The 22,649-nt window shown below is 35.4% G+C and overlaps 1 protein-coding gene across 2 annotated transcripts; it reads right to left on the reverse strand.

The window, feature by feature from the left end:
• Window positions 1-5,865: 5,865 nt before the first annotated feature.
• Window positions 5,866-11,573, reverse strand: LOC105679512 (SURP and G-patch domain-containing protein 1). Of its 2 annotated transcripts, none has more exons than XM_012379577.2 (9): window positions 11,309-11,573; window positions 9,946-11,168; window positions 9,658-9,760; window positions 7,917-8,101; window positions 7,502-7,842; window positions 6,819-7,143; window positions 6,319-6,403; window positions 6,104-6,233; window positions 5,866-6,005 (listed from the first exon to the last, which is right to left on the reverse strand). In XM_012379577.2, exons 1-9 carry the CDS (start codon window positions 11,518-11,520, stop codon window positions 5,979-5,981), a joined length of 2,631 nt encoding a protein of 876 aa, XP_012235000.1. In that variant the 5' UTR covers window positions 11,521-11,573; the 3' UTR covers window positions 5,866-5,978. The 2 variants fall into 2 exon arrangements, with proteins under 2 accessions (XP_012235000.1, XP_012235001.1); XM_012379578.2 differs by having other exon boundaries at window positions 7,502-7,839; window positions 11,309-11,572.
• Window positions 11,574-22,649: the final 11,076 nt, after the last annotated feature.

The raw sequence follows: 22,649 nt of genomic DNA on the forward strand, positions 1-22,649 counted from the left end.
TTAAAATGCCAAGTATTAATATTTTATTATTTAAAATAGGCATCTAGAGAGATTAGATGCTTATTTTCGCTTCTAGGCTACTTTCGACAGTGTTATGTTCCTTGTGTAATTCTTAAATAATTCATAGGTCTTTTTTAAGATTTTTTTTTTTTAATTTTACAATAAAAAAAACCTTAAAAGAGACCTATGAATTATTTAAGAATTACACGAGGAACATAACACTGTCGAAAGTAGCCTAGAAGCGAAAATAAGCATCTAGAGAGACTAGAATTATGAATTATCTAGAGAGAGTAAGGTTATCTGTTGAAACGGCCCGAAACGCTTCATTTTAGCCGGACTTTGAAAGATAGTTAATAGGAGTACATGATGAAAATAAGCATCTAGTCTCTCTAGATGCTTATTTTCGCTTCTAGGCTACTTTCGACAGTGTTATGTTCCTCGTGTAATTCTTAAATAATTCATAGGTCTTTTTTAAGATTTTTTTTTTAATTTTACAATAAAAAAAAAACCTTAAAAAAGACCTATGAATTATTTAAGAATTACACGAGGAACATAACACTGTCGAAAGTAGCCTAGAAGCGAAAATAAGCTTCTAGAGAGAGTAAGGTTATCCGTTGAAACGGCCCGAAACGCTCCATTTTAGCCGGAATAATTCATAGGTTTTTTCAAGGTTTTTTAAATAATAAAATATTAATACTTGGCATTTTGAATTTTACAATAAAAAAAACTTTAAAAAAGACCTATGAATTATTTAAGAATTTCACGAGGAACATAACACTGTCGAAAGTAACCTAGAAGCGAAAATAAGCTTCTAGAGAGAGTAAGGTTATCCGTTGAAACGGCCCGAAACGCTCCATTTTAGCCGGACTTTGAAAGATAGTTAATGGGAGTACATGATGATATAAGAGTTCGTTCAAATATCAGCAGGGCAGAGGTGTGTTTCAGTGTTGCTAGACGGGACGCTTTTTCTCGCGCATGCGCAGCGCTGCAGCTATGAATCCAGTGGTGTATACGGCTTATAGTGTTGGGTGCTGGCGCAAAAAGTTAGACGTTTGACAGGCTACAGGAGAAAGTTAGGTGAGTACATGTAAAAAATAATAATATTTATATCATATATATATTTCTATGTATTTTTTGTTACGCGAAATATGGATAGTTCAAAAGGAGCCATTAAAAAGACGCATATTAAAAATTTTCAAAATTCTTGGTTAGCTGACGATTTATTTAAAGGATGGCTGGCTCCTCATCCTACGGAAAATAAGGCAATTTGTAACTTGTGCAATATTACCATTAGATGCTGTAAATCAGATTTAATACGACATTCACAAAGGGCTAAACATATTAACAATTGTGACAGTAATTCTCAAATAAGTCAAAGCCAAAGCCAACATTCCAAAAATTCTCATATTGAAAACGTTAAACGAGCCAAAATTAAATTAGCATTTTTTATTCTGAACATAATGTTGCTCTTTATACCGCAGATCACTTAGTTCCTTTGTTAAAAGACATTTGTATAGATTCTTCAATCGTGCAAGATCTTTCACTGGCTCGATCAAAGTGCACCAATATTATTAAAGAAGTTCTTGCAAAGCGGAAAAATAATTCTGCCAAATAAAATATTTTATTGTTATTAAAATGTTATTAACAATTATTTAAACATCCTTTCCTTTTTTAGCTTATTTTTTATTAATATTATTAATTATTTTATTATTATAAAAATAAACATAATATTTACATGCGTTTAATTTATTATTATTTTATTACTTTTTATCACTTTTTAACAATAAACAAAATTTTCTAATAATTTTTTAATAGAAGGGTCTACAAGTGCCCTTTTTTTTCCTCAATTAGTACACCGTTGAGGCCGATTCTCAAGTGCGTTCGTGAAAAAAAGCGTCCCGTCTAGCAACACTGAGTGTAAGCCGCGGGAGGTGAAGCCGCTTTCGGGGAGCGGAAACTACGATCACATGGTACTTTGGTGCCACATTTATGCTACAACTAATGCCAATGTGGCACCAACACGGACTAAGGAATAGAGGGACTGAGTCTAAAGTCCTAGTTTAGGCGAGAGGGGATGGCAACTCAAGCGTGCGGGGGGGACTGCTTTCCGCCATATTGATGTAGCGATTCTCACACAGAGATTCTGTGTCTGTGACATGGTTACACTCGTGTAGTGGTGCCACTAGACATAACAAGTGACAAGCATAAAGAGATTAGGCGATTTTATTATTGTTGTATTATAAATTTTATAAAATACTTTAACTTTTATTACTCTGAGGCTCTGCATACAGTAGACAAAATATTAGAAATAGCAATAAACATTTAATATTAAAAAGAGAAATTATTTTACATCTAACAAGAGAATAAGATATATTAATTAGTTCCAATTCTTATTTCTTAATTTATGCATTAATTTTTTCTATTCTTTTTATTTTTAAAATAAATAATTCCAATTTCTTATTTCCAATATTTAATAATTATTTCTATTTCTATTACCTATTTTGTTTATTGTGCGCAGGATCTGACTTTCATTTCTCACATATACGGAAATAGTGAGTTCTATGTGTGGTGATTACTAAACGAATATGGCGGCCCCTCCCGTCGCAAACGTGCTCCCCCGGTACAGCTTGTGCACCGTCCCTCTATTCCTTAGTCCGTGGGCACCAAAATATCACGTGACTGCTACTCCCCGCACCGCGGAACTGGTTTCACTCCCCTCGCCTAAAGTAAGATTTTATCATTGAGTAAAAAGAAACAGGAGGGAGCATATACTAGCCAGGACTAGGTAAATCCGCGGACGGATGTACGTCATGGCAGCCATCTTGAGCGACCACTTTTTGAAAGTGAGAGGGAATGCTCGAGCATAGCGGCAAGCGGCATACCGTACGCCGTACGCATTAATATGCAGTGTATAGTCTTTTATGCAACAGTGTATGGAAATAAACGATCAAAATGGTATACTGTAGAGCTTGTGGCATAACAGCAGCAGCTCGAAATCATGGAATAACGTTTCATCGGTTAGTATTATCGACAATAATGAGATTTTTATTTTGGAGATTATAATCATATGTATAGTATTGTGAAATTGTAGATTCACAATAATTACTAAATAATTTTCACTCACAAACTGGTTTCCGAAAAATCCGGATCAAAAAAATGCATGGAAAAATTTTTATAAGGACGAAGAATTTAATATAAATTTAGATTTTAGATTTTAACATTGCTCTTATGGAAATACTGCACGAGTGCAATCCCAATGAAAAACACCATTAAAATTTGGTATTATTGTTGCATATTATAGTTATTTTCTTTTAATTGTACATTATTTTCTAATTAAACATAACAAATCATTCAATATTGGCGCTCTTGAGCGGCCATCTTGAGCGACCACTTTATATAGTCACTTCCGTCCGCACTTTTAAGACCAAACGCTCCCTCCTGTTTCTTTTTATTCAATGGATTTTATGCTCTGTCTCCTTATTCCTATGTCTATGGTTGGGCCATTGAGTAAAAAGAAACAGGAGGAAGCGTTTGGTCTTAAAAGTGCGGACGGAAGTGACTATATAAAGTGGTCGCTCAAGATGGCCGCTCAAGGGCGCCAATATTGAATGACTTGTTATGTTTAATTAGGAAATAATGTACAATTAAAAGAAAATAACTATAATATGCAACAATAATACCAAATTTTAATGGCGTTTTTCATTAGAATTGTACTCGTGCAGTATTTCCATAAGAGCAATGTTAAAATCTAAAATCTAAATTTATATTAAATCCTTCGTCTTTACAAAAATTATCCATGCATTTCTTTGATCCGGATTTTTCGGAAACCTGTTTGTGAGTGAAAATTATTTAGTAATTATTGTGAATCTACAATTTCACAATACTATACATATGATTATAATCTCCAAAATAAAAATCTTATTATTGTTGATAATACTAACCGATGAAACGTTATTCCATGATTTCGAGCTGCTGCTGTTATGCCACAAGCTCTACAGTATACCATTTTGATCGTTTATTTCCATACACTGCTGCATAAAAGACTATACACTGCATATTAATGCGTACGGCGTACGGTACGCCGCTTGCCGCTATGCTCGAGCATTCCCTCTCACTTTCAAAAAGTGGTCGCTCAAGATGGCTGCCATGACGTACATCCGTCCGCGGATTTACCTAGTCCTGGCTAGTATATGCTCCCTCCTGTTTCTTTTTACTCAATGGGTTGGGCTGCATGAGCGTGACTTTGGACAAGGGAGTCTGAGTCGAACCGTCCAAGCGTTAACATGCGTTGCGTTTTTTATTGTATTCACGGTTTACAATACCGAGTAATAAATTCTGTTTTTTTCATCCTGACATCAATCTAAATTAACTATACACCTTACGGTTCATTTTACCCCAGGCTCACTTACAATAGAAAACACCTATTAATTTTTTTAAACTTTTACATATATTTTTGAGAGCAGCTTTTGGAGGGAGTCATATAACACCTTCTTTCACTCGGTATTATACTTCAGTGAGAGAGCATTAGGCCGCGCATGCGCGCCTATCCGGGCAAATCTGGGAGCACTGCTCGGGAATCGGCCTGAAATGTGCAACTAAGGCACTAGATATGTAGGTATTCTTATCCGCCATTTTGGTTCCTACTAGATGAAGAATTATAGCGTATATAGTATAGCTTAGTATAATATGGCGTACATGTGTAACTAAGGCACTAGATATGTAGGTATTCTTATCCGCCATTTTGGTTCCTACTAGATGGAGAATTATAGCGTATATAGTATAGCTTAGTATAATATGGCGTACGCCATACTGCTATACTAAGCTATACTAAGCTATACTATATACGCTATAATTCTCCATCTAGTAGGAACCAAAATGGCGGATAAGAATACCTACATATCTAGTGCCTTAGGGTGCGTTCCACTTAACGCCCGCAACGCTCCTAGGATCATTTTATCCTTGTTTTTCATCGAAAGTTAAACGAGGATAAAATGATTCTAGGAGCGTTGCGGGCGTTAAGTGGAACGCACCCTTAGTGTAACATGTTACACATGTACGCCATATTATACTAAGCTATACTATATACGCTATAATTCTCTATCTAGTAGGAACCAAAATGGCGGATAAGAATACCTACATATCTAGTGCCTTAGTGCAACTAATTCCGAGCGCCGATATATAGCATGTGAGCTATTGTTTTTGTTTCAAAAAATTCAACACATGTAATAGATTTTTGTTCAATTCAGCTTTGTATCTATTTTATAATAAATTTGGAATGAATGTAATTTAGCGTTTTATCTCTTTAAAGTTATGTCAAAAATAACATTAAACTCTTTTTTTTTAACATCTGATTTGTATCTCAAGCTTTTTTGAAAAGAATCACATATATATAACATATAGGTTTAGTCACATATACATGGGTTTCTCTCGCTTACAAAAAGCAAACAAAAGATGAAGTCTTGGAATTAAGAGTAGAATATAAGTGTTCAATTTAAGATTAAAAATTATCCATTAAAGCTTATTGGCTTGTAGAACCATTTGCGTGTATTTTTTCATTGATCCTTTTGTAAAGCAATATAAAATTTAAGCATTACCTAAGGCCATAGTTTTTAATCAAAAGTTGCAAAAAATGCTGCTCAATATTGAATATTAATTTTGTAAAAAAGATATGATACAAGGAATCCATAAAGAAAGAATAAGCTTTTCCATGTTAATGTAAAAAAATTACGTAAAATTACATAAAGATTATATAAAATAAAACTTGTATTCATAATTCATCTATATTAATATATACTTTTTTTTATCATTCGAATACATCGAACTTTTTTAAAGCAATCAGTTTCTCTGAATTCAGAGAAAAGCGAAAATTTTATAAGAGATATATTTTAAAATAAAATATACAATTTTAAATATACAAAATAAAAACAATCCACTACACTGTTCTGTCATAAAAAGAATATGTTTAATGTAGTCAGTTCTTAGTAATAAGGTCTTCTTGGATTATTCTAAAAAAGAAAAAACAATGATCATGAAATAAATTCTTATATATCACATTCTTTTCTCAATATATTTGCTTCTTAACGTAACAACTGTGATTACTTACTAATGGATTAGGCCTAAATCTGTATGCAAGCATCATTCTTTTCCTATATGCATCGAATTCATCATCGTCCCTGGATATCCCATCTGGTCTTTCAGAACCTAGACCTGAGCTATCTAGTCTATTCGTCGCTCTGAAAATGTAATCATAGATTAAAATTTAAAAAATGTGAAATAGCATAATATTAATTAGTAATACTGTTAAGAAAATAGCCGTACTTATTAACTGGTTCGATACGACCGCTACCTTCACTACCCAAGCCTTGTCCTTCGCTCCATCCAAGTTTTTGTAACATTTGAAAACCTATAAGTAGAAAAAACCGTATTGAGACCGCTTTATTTGTTGAATTAAAGAATATTTTATTATGTGTGTGATAACTTGAAACATACAATTTGAGAATTAACTACTAGAAATATATTAGGTGCTTGCAAAAGTTCGTAAGGTCAGAAATAGATAGTCGATGAATGGATGGATTGCCTCAAAAGATGACTCATTTTATCGACGTGGGATCCAATTATTATCCGAAAAGTGGCAAAAAATTGTTGAAAGCAACGACCAATATTTTGATTAAAATATTACATTTTATGGTATTGTTATTAATAAATAAAAATAGGTTTAAAATCATACAAACTTTTGCAAGCACCTAATAATTATTAAATTCAAGTAATTATTTGTTAGAAACAAATAATGTTGACAATATAGTTCTTTAAAAATATACCTATATTATCTTCCTTCAACTTGTATTCTTTATAATCGCTCAAATCGGGTTCTTTTCCTTGTTTTACCGCGTTATACTGTTCCATAAATTTTTTCAACTCGTCTGGTGGCAGAAAATCGCCAATATGATGTTTGCCTTCTGCCTGCGCGGTTAATTCCTCCGCCCACATTTGCGTTGCTTCCATTTCAGCAGATCTCAGTTTATGTTCCCAAGTTCCACCTTCTGTCTCTTCATCGCTATCGTATTCATATTTGTGCCTTCCTTGCGCTTCCAAGCGTTTTACTTCTTCCTTTTTCTTTAAGAGATTTTGATACAAGAGATTTATCTGCAATGTATGTACCTTATTAATTTCTTATATATTAAGAAATAGAAACAATTGAAAATTAGGATGTAAATTCAAGAATGAAAAATAAAACACTTAAGATAAAATATTATTACATTTGAAAATTTTAATTGGAAATTAACGATTCCAAAAACATAGGAATATCATGTTTTGCAATCATTAATAGATGGGAAATAATTTCTTTTAAATGACGTATGTATGCATCGTTAAAGGCTTATAATTGCTCAATCAGAATTCAATCTTCATACAGCAATTCTAAAAATTCCTGTATTTCTGGACACATACGCAATAATCATACAGGCGATAGACACACGTTACGATCGATGCAACGACAATCTACCTTATAATGATCCTCTGCCTTTTTCCATTGTTCTTCGCTTAGATCGAGGGTACCAAAAGTTTGCTTCGCATAATGAATAAGTGCAGGATCATTCCGTGAAATCTTAGTAAGCATCGGATTTTTTGACTTAACATGTTGTCCCTTTGACGGAGGAGGTATTATTACTGCAGGTTGCCCAATTTGCGCCGGTATAGCTATGCCTGGTTGCGAAAGTATGGCACTCGGCCTATTATCAGAAGATACATTCGCTTCTGTACTGAGAATCTTGGTATTGGAATCACTCCAGCGGCTACGTCTTTTCCTTTTTCGTTCTTCCTTATTATCGTCCTTTGGTTGATCTACTAACAACAACATATTGATTAATAAAGTTTTATTACAAGTATCGTTAAAATTATGTGTTCTCTATTTTATTCACCATATAGAGTCATGTGAGATTTTTGAGATTTATCCACTTCATCATTGTCACTAAGAGCTTCTTCGGGACAATAAAGTTCTGCACCACTGTAATTCTTCTTATCCTTATCTGGCTTCTCGGCACGTAATTTTGAAACCAATCCCCTGTACTGCAGATACGCTGCACTTTGCTTTTGGTGCAGAAACCTTGATTAAAATAATACTTAAAACACTGTCTAGTAACATGTATTCCTAGATACAATACTTTCATAGAAACAGTGTAACGATAATGTAAAAATAAAGATAACTATAAATATCTTCAATCGCTGATATTCTAGAATCCAATATCGCAATATATTTAGCAATTTGCTAAAGGTTGTCATTTACTTTGAGTTTGATGAAAAATTCAACTATTTTGCCATTCACTAATTTCACTGTGATTAATTTCTCTTGCGTGAATCTATTATTTAAAAAAGAAGAGTAATTTTCCTGAATTCGAATCCAGCATCAAAAATGCATAATGCATTAGAATTTTCGAAAAAAGAAAAACCATGTATCATAAACGCATTCAACAATGTGTTTGATTATTTCAGAATACTAATACATCTATAATAATTACAATATGTACATAATATTAGATATTAATATTATTTACTGTAATAAATATATAATTTTTATTTCAAACAAACACATAGTAGAACAAAATTATATTTAACATTATAAATGTAACAAGAGAATTAGAACTTTGGAAATTTTTCTACGTATGAAATGGAAGTGAATAGACATTTTTCTCTTTTTAAATAAATTACATTATGTGACATAAAGAAGAATAAAAATTCAACTTTAATATACAAAGCGCTATAATTATCCTTACACAAATATCTATGAAAATAAAATATGGATATTTTTAGATATTTAGTGATATAAATATCTTTGGTACATCTTTACGTATTCCTTCAAACTTGATTTTCTTATAATTTTCATTACTTAATCATCGATGTTTCTCTTGAATAAATACATTGAAAATCAGATAGTAAAAATTCAATACTTGAGAACAAATTTAAAAATTTTAAAAAGTATCATGTTTTCGGTAACATTTTTGTATTATACAAAATTTTTTTGATATATTAAATATTATTCAAAAGCAGAAGTAAAACATGAACATTGAATAATTGAATTTTAAAGAAAAAAATAAACAATTCCATATATCGATTTATAAAAATGTGTCATACACAAATATATATGTAACATTATTGTAATTAGAAGAGAGTATATGCAATATAAAAATATTGGTATTGCTTTGTTGGTAATTTTATAAAATCATGTATCGTAATCATAACTAGTCATTTAAATAAAAAATTTGAAACAAATAAAAAAGGAGGGGAAAAAAGAGAAAAAAGAAAATGAGCAGGTGTGTACAGAGGGAGAAAAGCCCGAAAGAAAAACATATGTATAAATTTCAATAGTAAGCAAAAAAAGTTCTTTTGTCATATTATATTAGAAATACAATCACTATTGTTTGCAATAATTCACGCTAAAGAGACATTAACAAGATTGTACATTCAATTTCCTGTTATTTGAGACATATTATCAAAAATTACTGATTTATACAAAAAATATCCTATAATATAAAATAAAATCTAAGAATATTGCATAAAATTGATTACACAAAATAGAAAAAGAGGAGGAAAGAGGTTTGAGAGAGGGGGAGAGAGAAAGGAAAGAAAAGGAAATACAAAGTAGATTAATGAAAAAATAATTACCATAATTTAGGATCTTGGACATTTTTCTCTCGCACTTCCTGTTCAATTTCATCTCCCCATTCAGCCACGAAGCGTGCTAGTTGTTCAGCTTCTACTGGACACACTTAAAATCTTTTGTCAGATATGCTTTATATAATATTTCAATCGTACACATATACATACACACACGCACACAAAATCTTTCTAATAATATTAAAATTGTGTAAGAGTTAAAGTAAAATCTTTAATACACTCATAGCTAACATTATTATATAATTCAAGTAAATATATTCGTTAATCATACCATACCTTGTTGTTCAGAGCTTTGTAGATTAGTCGGCGGTGGTCTCACAGGTGGTGGTATTTGAACATTAGGAGGACCCACCGTGATAGGCATCTGATTGGAAAGAGTATAGCCGGTAGACATAAGAGCACGCGTGGGTACCGTATTAGGAATGACAGTGGGCGGTGGGACATTTGGCGGTGGAATATTTAAGTTTGGCGGTGGAATTGAATTGATTGTCGATGGCACGGTATGCACTGGCGGAGGCGATGACATTATCATAGACGTTATCACACTTGGAGGTGGAATATTAGCTACGTTTGGTACTGTCACAACAATTGCTTGTGAGCCCGCAATAGGCAACATGGTCGGTCGCATTTGCGACATTGGTGGCAAAATGTTTGGTGGTGGGATGTTAGGTGGAGGAATATTAGGAGGCTGTAAATTAGCATTGCACGCCATAGGCGATATGCTGCATTGTGGATTTTGTATAATATGTTGTTGTCCGTTCGACGACGAGGATAAATTAGACATTGGCACTGCTTGGGAAATTCGCATATTTGGTGGTGGAATATTTGTATTAGGTGGAATGTTTTGAATAGGCGGTGGTGGAGGAGGAGGGGGAGGGGGATGTATAATGTGCGATGGTGGTGCAATTTGCATGCTAACATTGTTAGAATGGTCATTCATATTAGTGTAGTTATTGTTAAAATTTTTCGACACTGATAACCTTTGCAAAGGTGCAGATGGCACGGTCGATGTCAAATTTCTCAAATTGGGTGGTGGTATGCTCGTTATTTGCATCTGGATGGGTTGAGACATGAGAGATGGGATGGAAGAAATTTGATTATTGTTCTGAATTGGAAATTGTTGATTAAACTGTGCGCGCTGACCATTCTGAGGTTGATAACTACGCCGTATTTCAGGGCTAGGCGGTGATCTTCGTCTAGTAGGCGACGGACTCGAGGAAGAACTATGCTTCCTATCCGAATTCCTTCCCCAACGTGAATCATTCCTTATACGATCTCGTCTGCTATCCCAATCTCTATTTTTTTCATGCCTGTGCCTGTCTCTTTCCCTAATAGCTTCATAAGTTTTCTCATCTTTTCTTCTATCCTCAGATTTATCTTGTTGCATCTCTTGTTTGCCAGTTCCTTTATTAGCAATCTTTTTAAATTGATCGAGAAAACTACCATCATTGGCAAACACATTCATAGAAAGAGATGCAATTGATTTTTCATCTTCTTCTCTACAGATAAATAATAAATTTTACTTTTAAATAATTTCTATTTTTAATTAATCGATATCGGTATTACAAATAAATTATAATAGTAAGTTTAGACAAAAAACTGATTTCATGCGTTATAAATAGATCCAAAAAAGACTTACTTTGGAGTATTGCCTTTACTGGTTGTTGTAGTCGAGGTTGACTTCTTCATGCATTCTACGGCTTCTTTTGCTTTCTGTTCTTGTAGTTTTGCTTGAATTTCCAACTTCTTCTGCTGAATAATTTGTTCTTGCTTTGACATTTGCGCAAAGCGTTCATTTCGCGAAGTTTTTGACACAAACGGATCAGATCCCTTCACACCACGATACGCCATTTCTGTTGTTCGACGATGTGTTTCCTTCAGGAGGTCGTAACTCCCCTCTTAAAAAGTAGGGAAAGATTCAAACGCCACCATGCTTTGTACTCCAGAAATGGAGAACTAATACTCGCGTTCTACGAAGTTTAAAGAGTTAGGCTGAATTCCCACTGAGTGCGTCGCGTCACGCGTCACCAATCAAAACACATATTTTATATGTGTTGTATAATATGTATTATACAACACATATAAAATATGTGTTTTGATTGGATGACGCGTGACGCGACGCACTCAGTGGGAATTCAGCCTTAGGCCGAATTCCCACTGGGCGCGTCACGCGTCGCGTTATCCGCTGCGTCTAGAGTCCCTATATATAGAGTCTGGCCACTCGATTAGTTTTGGAAAAACATGGCGGCGATATATGCATAGACGCATCTTGTGTTTACCATATGTATTTATTTTGGAATAAAACTTTCATTGACTACATCTTATTCGACTACAAATTGATAGTATTAATAAAAGCAGAGTGAAGCCTATAAAAGTAAGTACAATTATTTGGTATATGGTTTCTAAAATAAAATATTTAAGAATAATAATATTATAAAAAAATAGAATTTGTCATAAAAATTGTAATTCTAACCTCACATTGTTTTTAATAATTTTATTTACAATGAGTTTTATTTATTATTGTAATACAAACATTATTGCGATACTGAATATATAAGTAATAATAATATATACTGTAATGATATGATTTTAAGTATTATTAGTTAATTTTTCTTTATTTTTCAATTAAAAATTTCTAGAAAAGAATAATATTAATTGTTATTAATTTTTTTGTTCTATTTTTTTTCAAATTATTATACTTTCTATAAAAATTCCTATTGGTTCCGCCATGTTCTTCCAAACTTTTAGCGTTTTCGAATAAACGGGGTTTGAACGATCTAGGGTTGATCAATCACTATTTTACTATAAATGCAAGTCTTTCATTGGTGGAGAGGTTGCAATGACGTCATTAACCAATCTTGGGTCGTTCAAATCCTGTATAATCGAAAACGCTATTTGTTTCGACCAATAAAAATAAACACAAGCGTGGCTAGACTCTATATATAGGGACTCTAGTTTATACCATAGAGGACCTGGAGAGAGCATTAAGGCCATCACACACAAAATGACATAACTGCATATGCATAGCATAAGACCGTCTCGACCAATGAACATCTAGCATAAAGGCGCCATATTGATTTACATAGCATGCTCATTGGTCGAGACAGTCTTAAGGCCATCACACACAAAATGACATAACTGCATATACATAGCATAAGACCGTCTCGACCAATGAGCATGCTATGTAAATCAATATCGCACTTTTATGCTAGATGTTCATTGGTCGAGACGGTCTTATGCTATGCGTATGCAGTTATGTCATTTTGTGTGTGATGGCCTTTAGGGTGCAGTCCCATTGAGCACGGATCGGAATGACGGATCGGATTTCTCACTAGAATTGAGTGTTCCGTTCACGTTCCGTTCCGTAAAAAATTTCTTTATCAGTCCCATGTAGCAAAAACGGAACAGAATGTCGCCTCGATCGCAAGTAAATGTACTTAATTACGTTAATATTTCGTTATTTAAATGTGGTTGAAGCAATTATATACATAATTTCTGCAATTTTCTTGCAAATTACATTGCTATGAGTACTTAAAAATACTAAATTATTAGGGTGAAATCAGATGATACGGAGAAGAGCTGCGGAACAGAGAGTGCGTCATTGAGACAGACAATCACTTGCGAAATACAATCGTACGCAATAGCTGTGATTGGCTGTCTCAACAACGCACTCTCCGTTCCGCAGCTTTTCTCCGTATCATCTGATTTCACCCTAAATATATTTTGCAGATGGATAAAATGAAAATTCTCTAGAATACCATCCCAAAAATTGGCAGCCATGAACTAGACTCTGTGTTCGACTATGCTCTTCTGCTGTGTCGAACCGTGCCGTAGCGTGTCATCAGGGTGCCATCCACGGACTAAGGAATAGAGGGACCGAGTCTAAAGTCCTAGTTTAGGCGAGAGGGGATGGCAATTCAAGCGTGCGGAGGGGACTGCTTTCCGTCATATTGATGTAGCAATTCTCACACAGAGATTCTGTGTCTGTGACATGGTTACACTCATTGAGTAAAAAGAAACAGGAGGGAGCGTTTGGTCTTAAAAGTGCGGACGGAAGTGACTATATAAAGTGGTCGCTCAAGATGGCCGCTCAAGAGCGCCAATATTGAATGACTTGTTATGTTTAATTAGAAAATAATGTACAATTAAAAGAAAATAACTATAATATGCAACAATAATACCAAATTTTAATGGTGTTTTTCATTGGGATTGCACTCGTGCAGTATTTCCATAAGAGCAATGTTAAAATCTAAAATCTAAATTTATAAATCCTTCGTCCTTATAAAAATTTATCCATGCATTTTTTTGATCCGGATTTTTCGGAAACCTGTTTGTGAGTGAAAATTATTTAGTAATTATTGTGAATCTACAATTTCACAATACTATACATATGATTATAATCTCTAAAATAAAAATCTCATTATTGTTGATAATACTAACCGATGAAACGTTATTCCATGATTTCGAGCTGCTGCTGTTATGCCACAAGCTCTACAGTATACCATTTTGATCGTTTATTTCCATACACTGTTGCATAAAAGACTATACACTGCATATTAATGCGTACGGCGTACGGTATGCCGCTTGCCGCTATGCTCGAGCATTCCCTCTCACTTTCAAAAAGTGGTCGCTCAAGATGGCTGCCATGACGTACATCCGTCCGCGGATTTACCTAGTCCTGCTAGTATATGCTCTCTCCTGTATCTTTTTACTCAATGGTTACACTCGTGTAGTGATGCCTAACTAGACATAACGAGTGACAAGCGTAAAGAGGTTAGGCGGTTTTATTATTGTTGTACTATAAATTTTATAAAATACTTTAACTTTTATTACTCTGAGGCTCTGCATACAATAGACAAAATATTAGAAATAGCAATAAACATTTAATATTAAAAAGAGAAATTATTTTACATATAACAAGAGAATAAAATATATTAATTAGTTCCAATTCTTATTTCTTAATTCATGCATTAATTTTTCCTATTTTTTTTATTTTTAAAATAAATAATTCCAATTTCTTATTTCTAATATTTAATAATTATTCCGATTTCTATTTCCTATTTTGTTTATTGTGCGCAGGATCTGACTTTCATTTCTCACACATACGCAAATAGTGAGTTCTATGTGTGGTGATTACTAAACGAATATGGCGGCCCCCCCCCCCCGCCGCAAACGTGCTCCTCCGGTACAGCTTGTGCTCCGTCCCTCTATTCCTTATTCCGTGTCCGGGTCCGAATAGCTATCTCCATCTGACCGGTCGAGAACAAAGACGTGCTCGTTCCAGTATGGTATATATTTCAATGCATATAGCCCGTAATTCGTAATCCGCAACAAAAGTCCACAAAAGTTACTAGGTATTTCGTCCGTAACGTTACGCGTGTGTTTTTATCTCCTTGTGTCCTATGGAACCGTAAATACAGACGTAACGGTAGTACTATTTTTTATTTAACAGATTATAATTGTTTATTTGTATTTTATTCATAAGAAAACTACAGAATATATTATGATTTTAACAAAAGGTTTAATTAAATCAAATTTAGTTAAATAAATAAAATTAGAATAAGCATTACTAGTAATAACTAGTAACTTGTAGTAACTTTTACGGAAATTTCATGGAATTACGGCTCCATGGGACACAGGGAGATAAGGGGTGTTTACGATAATTCAAATTCGAGTTAGTTTCACTAGGGTCACAAAATGAGATAGACATAACCATCTAGAATCTTTATGATTCATGACAACTCGACGCTGGGCGGTATTCATAGTCCGTTCTTATATTCAAGATCGTCTTAAGCACGAACTTATATTCGCTCTCTTCGTCAGACACAATCTATGTTTGACGAAGAGAGCGAATATAAGTCCGTGCTTAAGACGATTTTGAATATAAGAAGGGACTATGAATACCGCCCGCTGTCTTGTATTGCTTGAGTTATATTCATTGAATTTATTGAGTTTATTGAGCAAATTTTATTGTAATAGAAAAATGTCATTTATTATTATTATTAATTATATTATTATTAATTTATTAAAGAGGTATACCAACATACATACCAACATTATTTGTTTCTTTCATAGACTGATTTGCAGTTGACATTTTTCTATTACAATAAAATTTGCTCAATAAACTCAGGGCGGTATTCATAGTCCGTTCTTATATTCAAGATCGTCTTAAGCGCGAACTTATATTCGCTCTCTTCGTCAGACACAATCCATGTGTGACGAAGAGAGCGAATATAAGTCCGTGCTTAAGACAATCTTAAATATAAGAACGGACTATGAATACCGGCCTCAACAAATTCAATGAATTTAACTCAAGCAATACAAGACAGCGTCGAGTTGTCATGAATCATAAAGGTTCTAGATGGTTATGTCTATCTCATTTTTCGGTCCTAGTGAAACTAACTCGAACTTGAATTATCGTAAACACCCTAACTCAAGCAGTACAAGACAGCGTCGAGTTGTCATGAATCATAAAGATTCTAGATGGTTATGTCTATCTCATTTTTCGGCCCTAGTAAAACTAACTCGAACTTGAATTATCGTAAACACCCTGGGTGTTATCCACCCCACAATTTTGGACGCTCTGCTTCGGATGGCTCCCAAAAGCACTAAAGAGCCAACTCAAATAATACCTACCTGAATCTGTAGTTAAAGGTTCAAACTACCGGTATATGGTGGAACAAGTCCCATTTTCTCAAATTTAATGAGCCGTATTCCAGATCAAAAAAAGGTTGGGGTGAAATCCACCCCGTGTGACTAATTAGGGTTAAGAAAACAAACATTTTTATAATTGTAGCGCTTTTAAAATAACATATAATGTTATAAATTATAAAAAAATTTATCTGCGTATAGTAATTTAATGATAAATAAAGATTTTTAAATTAAAGAAAACATAACCTTTAAAAATTGTTTTCTTTTTAAATTTCAAAATCTTTATTTATCATTAAATTACTATACGCAGATAAACTTTTTCATAATTTATAACATTATATGTTATTTTAAAAGCGTTACAATTATAAAAATGTTTGTTCTCTTAAATTTTATTTTTTGCAGATGCGTCATTGGATTTCTTATTCCGTATCATGTGAACTGAGGGAACAAGGCTTGCGGAATACAATTGTACGGAATAGCTGTCCTTGGTTGCTGCATCGAAGCATCAACTGAACATTTTGGAGTTTTCAGTGAGATTTCTTGTATAGATTTTTTAATAAAGATAAATTATCATTTAATCATGGACAGTGAATTAAATATGGTCACAGAATCTATAGCACAGTTATTAAAGGTATATTTAAGAACCCCTATGTTAAATTATAAAAAAGAAAAAATAAGATTAACTTTGCTAAAATTGTTGGCATTACACACGGTCTTGTCAGAGCATAAGAAATCTAAAAGGAGTATATGGGTGAGACTCATTTATACTGTTGAGCAGCGAACGCTACAAGGCGATAGCGACAATTTAATCAAGCTGCTTGAAACAAGTAATCCTGCTTTGTATTTTAATTATTCAAGAATAGATGTAAGCACCTTTTATTTCTTCTGCCATAACCAAATTGTTTGAATACGCCATCATTGATTATTTAATAACAAAAATATTTACGTATTTGAATTAACAACTCTAATGACGCATTCTTCACTCCGCAGCAGTTCCGCAGCCCAGTTCCGTACAGAACTAATGCAGAACATACAAAATAGCTGTGATTGGCTGTCTCAATGACGCACTCTCCGTTCCGCAGCTCTTTTCCGTATCATCTGATTTCACCCTAAGCGCCTTGGAGTGCGTTCCACTTAACGCCCGCAACGACCGCGACCACACCGCAAAATTGCGCGTTCCACTAACTCGCAAACGTCGCGAGCGAAAATTTTAGTGGAACGCATTAGACGACCACGGCATCTTCTTCTGATAAATTTTCTTCTATAACTGTGTCGCTTTCAGTATTGTAAAAAGGAATTATTTGCGACGACATTGTCAAACACTGTCAAACACTACGAACATTCTAGTTTAAAAACCGCGTGAAAATAGCTAAGACACGACGACCCACGTTTGAACCACGGGCGTCGTGAGCTCGACGCGGTCGCAATCATTGATGTCATCTATGACGTTTCAAGACCACAGCGACCGCGGTCGTTAAGTAGAACAAGTTAACGGGTGTTGCGAGCACAATATTCCAGCCGTCGCGGCGCATACGCGTAGATGGAGTCATCCGCTGATGTATCTCGCATCTCACGCTCGACCTTGATCGGTGAGATATTTTTTTCTCCTATATCTACTTTTACATTTAATTTATTTTCATTCTTTAATTCTAACTCGTCGTCATTACTTTCTAAATCTCGTTTCAGATTATTCGAAGGGTTGCCTGAAATTATGAGCGGCAATTGCTCGCATAAGCTTACGCAGCTTGACGAGCTTACTTCCGACGGATCGCCATACCGGAAAACCAAGGTAAGCTTCTGATTATCTAAAAGATCGCGACCAAAAATAAAGTCGCCTTAAAACGACTCATTAAGTATATATAATTTAACTTTTATTATTCTACTTCCTAAGTCCTGTAACGTAATTTTTATTGAGACAAATCCGACGACATTTAACGGCTCTCGACTGAAATTTGTTATTTTTCTGTCTAACGTAGCATTGTATTTACGCATGGTTCGATATATTTTACGAAAATCTTACAGTTTACAAATGAAATCGGACTGCCGGTATCGATTAACGTTGCTAATTCGCAATTTTTCCCGCAGACGCTAGTAACCTGCACAACAGGTTTGGAAAATTCCAATTCCGTGCCGACTCCTTCCGAAAAGACTGCCATCACCTCACAGTCATCCTCGGCTGCTTCTGTTGACTCATTGGAGACGGCTGCCGCCACCAAAGCTGTTGCTGATCGTGTCGTCGCCGTCTGTTTCCCGCTGCTCTTGTTTTTGAGCATGGGATAATCAAATTGGCGATGACCTTTCTCTTTGCAGTAAAAACAGGTAGTGTCACCTCTACACTCTTTGTGCGTGTGACCGTTTTTACCGCAATTTCTGCATGATTCATTAATCATTGTTCTAGGCGCACTCGCGACCGTCATGGATTTTCTTTCCACTTCCACGCTCCCTTCCGCGATGTCGTGCATTTTCACGAGAAAGCCGTCGATCGTGTCGTCCGCGATAGAGAGAGCTATAGCCCTCAATGAGCTCTGCGCTATGCCGCTTATCAGCATATGTATTGAGTCTTTCGTAGGTAAATTTAAATTGTTCATGAGGGCGAGCTTCGAAATCGCGTACTGGTCAAACGATTCCTTATTCAGACTCCACTTACGCGCCTCGACTTTCTGAATCGCCTTGTAGAAAGGTACCTTTTTCTCGAACATTTTAACTAGTTCTAATTTTAAACTTCGCCAGGATTCTATCATTTCACCCGTCTGGATCTCGTATTACTGGCGGGCGAATTTTACGAGCTTGCTGGACGCGGCCAGTAATATTACTCCGTCGGACGCATTGTGAATAATCGACACTTTATCTACTCGTCTTGTCCATACCGACACGTTTTTATCGTCTGATCCACCGAATTCTGGTATTTGCGAGGCCAATCAGCTGACTGCGTTTCCCGCCGGTAAAGCACTCGCATTCGATATTGTCTGACCATTACTCGCGGAATTTAAATGTGATGTCACATTACCTTCAGCTGCCCTTGACAGGGATTCAGGACTGCTGGGGCCTACTACCCCTTCGTCTCGGCCAAGCGGCCCGTTACCTTGCCTAGGCGTCAGCTGTTGGACGATCTGCAGCATGAACTGCTGTTGCTACTGCTGCAGCTCCTGTTGCTGGCACAGGATCGACGTGGAGATGTCCGTCATCGCCTGGCGGAACATCTCTATAGTCATCGGCTCTTTTTCGGCGGCTCGCCTCGAGGACGACGCTGCCGGAACGTGGACTTCGTCATCCGCGGCGTCTCCAACGTCCTCTCAGTAGGTCCTGATCTCTCGAAGTGAGTCAAAATTGATTCTATGAGCAAATCTCTGTCGTTTATCAACGGCAATTGATAACGACGAGCTTCTTTTTGTAATTGCTCTAATGTTGCTTTTTCCAGCTCTTCTCGGTTCATCATAGAACGAGTTTTCGGCATCCTTCTGCTCGACACGACTCCGACAACGATTTTCGGCTTATTCGACCGGATGCGGACTTGAAGAACCCGAATCCCACTTCTGAAGTTGAAAGGTACTCGTATTGGTTTTTCGACAACGACTCGACGATCGATTTTCCGGCCTGACAAAAATGTAATTTTCAATAAAAGTCTTATGAAAATTCTTTCCGACGGCTCGTTGATTTTAAACGAAAAACAGTTACCCCGACACGACCTTATTTGTAATTATTAGTGTAAGATTATTACACTACCGGCTCGACTTATTTTACGATACGACAGGATGGGTACTTTGCAATAAGAAACACTGATTTTAGTAAAATAATGTAACTTATAATTAAATACTGAATACTTGTAACATAAGATTCACAAAGTTTAAATTCCCGACAAGCGACACGACTTTCTCTCTAATATATTCTTCGACTTTAGATTGCTTTGTTCGGCTCGGCGAGAGTGATTTTAGCTAACGCTTCACTCATAAGCTCGACTTTTCCGAACATTGGCCGCGTTCAGCAGACTCAACAGTTGTAGATTTTCCGCTGAATCTCGACTGTTAATTAGTTGGTTCTGAAAGTAAGAACCAATCACGTTCGATTGCTACTAAGCGGTTTGTTCTGCTGAACGCGCCCATTCTCGAAAATACGAGCATATTCTTCGTTTCCCTAATTACGGCGCGGGATCACGCTCGCGAGTATCGATTATCGCTCTATTCTGCCGATAGTTGAATTTGGCAGCCGCGAGCTGGCGCCGTCTATCGCCTGAGCTTGGCGATATCTTACACTTCTCTCTGCTCCTACTAAGGCACTATAAACGTGAGTATTTTCATCTGCGCCATTTTTGTCCCATTCCCCCCACTCCTTGCCCTCTCAACCCTTTGTCACTGAGCTGAGAAGTTTATGACATTGAGTAAAAAGAAACAGGAGGGAGCGTTTGGTCTTAAAAATGCGGACGGAAGTGACTATATAAAGTGGTCGCTCAAGATGGCCGCTCAAGGGCGCCAACATTGAATGACTTGTTATGTTTAATTAGGAAATAATGTACAATTAAAAAAAAATAACTATAATATGCAACAATAATACCAAATTTTAATGGCGTTTTTCATTGAGATTGCACTCGTGCAGTATTTCCATAAGAGCAATGTTAAAATCTAAAATCTAAATTTATATTAAATCCTTCGTCCTTACAAAAATTTATCCATGCATTTCTTTGATCCGGATTTTTCGGAAACCTGTTTGTGAGTGAAAATTATTTAGTAATTATTGTGAATCTACAATTTCGCAATACTATACATATGATTATAATCTCCAAAATAAAAATCTCATTATTGTTGATAATACTAACCGATGAAACGTTATTCCATGATTTCGAGCTGTTGCTGTTATGCCACAAGCTCTACAGTATACTATTTTGATCGTTTATTTCCATACACTGTTGCATAAAAGACTATACACTGCATATTAATGCGTACGGCGTACGGTATGCCGCTTGCCGCAATGCTCGAGCATTCCCTCTCACTTTCAAAAAGTGGTCGCTCAAGATGGCTGCCATGACGTACATCCGTCCGCGGATTTACCTAGTCCTGGCTAGTATATGCTCCCTCCTGTTTCTTTTTACTCAATGGTTTATGATGATTAGGTTATGTCTTCTAAGCTGCTTGAACTTTGTGGAGGAATGGGATAAAAATGGCGCAGACGAGAATACCTGTATCTTTAGTGCTCTACTCCTACTCGCACCAATACGCTTCAATCCGTTGACTATAAAAATATGGACTGCTAAAGCCAACTTGGTATCCAAAATCTGTGGCGACACTGTGTAGCAACAAGGCCGAAAATAACTAATTTAATAACTAATCCATATTATAATGTGCGTGTCAAAAATGCGTGGTATTTAGTACATATCGGCAAAAAAATTGTGTTATATTGTTTTGTAGAAAGCTGCAAATCGCAAAAATATAAAAAAGGAGAAATAAATGACTCCAGCCTACAGTTTACGGGTATTGTAAAAGTTATTATTTCCTATCTAGCATTAAGTGATCATTTTAATAATTTTGACGAATACGTGAAAGATTTAAGCCCATTTCTATCAACTTTACCAAATCGGCAGTTTAGCAAACCCTCGGTTAAACTAAAACATTATAAAACGTAAGTATTCTCGTCTCTGCGCCATTTTCGCTCCATTCCCCCACTCCTTGCCCTCTCGCCCATTTAGAAGTAATGGGATAAAAATGGTGCAGACGAGAATACTCACGTTTATAGTGCCTTAGTTTTTTTGTGAATGCTGTGCGATTTTTTTTACCGAATTATTGGCGGTTAAAGCAAAATTTGTACTTCAACTTTAAACATCCGTAGTTCCGGAACAAATTGTCGTACGACATCTACCATGGGCTTTTTGGAAAGTTCAAAGTCTCCCCTAAAAGACGCTTTTTTTAGAATTTCGATCCGACATTTTTTGTATTTCGACATATCGACTGTAAAAATCGTGTTTTTCTATTTTTTCATTCACCTGGGTGCCACTTCGTAAAAATGAATGAAACCCCTGAGTGTCCACGTTTTTTTTTTAGTTAAAAGTATGCCCAGTAACCACGCAAAATCGGACAAAATCCCGAGAGTGCTGGATTTTTCTTTCCTAATGTTCTGAAACTCTAAGTTACGTTAACGTACGAAAATGGCCAAAAATCCTTTATTTCACCCCAAAAATGCCAATAACGCAAAAATTCGAAACATTTTCCATCTGATCTTATGCCTTTTGTGAAATATTACACATTATCTGTTATGAACATAATTTGAGTAATGCTAAATAGTTATATAATATTATGTTACGTTTTAATTTCAATATTTTTCTAATTAATATTCAAATAATA

The sequence above is a fragment of the Linepithema humile genome, chromosome 7 (assembly GCF_040581485.1).
Source record: "Linepithema humile isolate Giens D197 chromosome 7, Lhum_UNIL_v1.0, whole genome shotgun sequence".
In the NCBI taxonomy this organism is placed as follows: domain Eukaryota; kingdom Metazoa; phylum Arthropoda; class Insecta; order Hymenoptera; family Formicidae; genus Linepithema; species Linepithema humile.

Bases quoted from the DNA above. Each gene is read 5' to 3' on its own strand.
- LOC105679512 (XM_012379577.2), bottom strand. From the start codon at position 11,520: ATGGCGTATCGTGGTGTGAAGGGATCTGATCCGTTTGTGTCAAAAACT. The intron at 11,169-11,308 runs GTAAGTCTTTTT...ATTTATCTGTAG, and splicing joins AGTAAAGGCAATACTCCAAA to AGAAGAAGATGAAAAATCAA. The intron at 9,761-9,945 runs GTATGGTATGAT...AAAGATTTTAAG, and splicing joins ACAAAGCTCTGAACAACAAG to TGTGTCCAGTAGAAGCTGAA.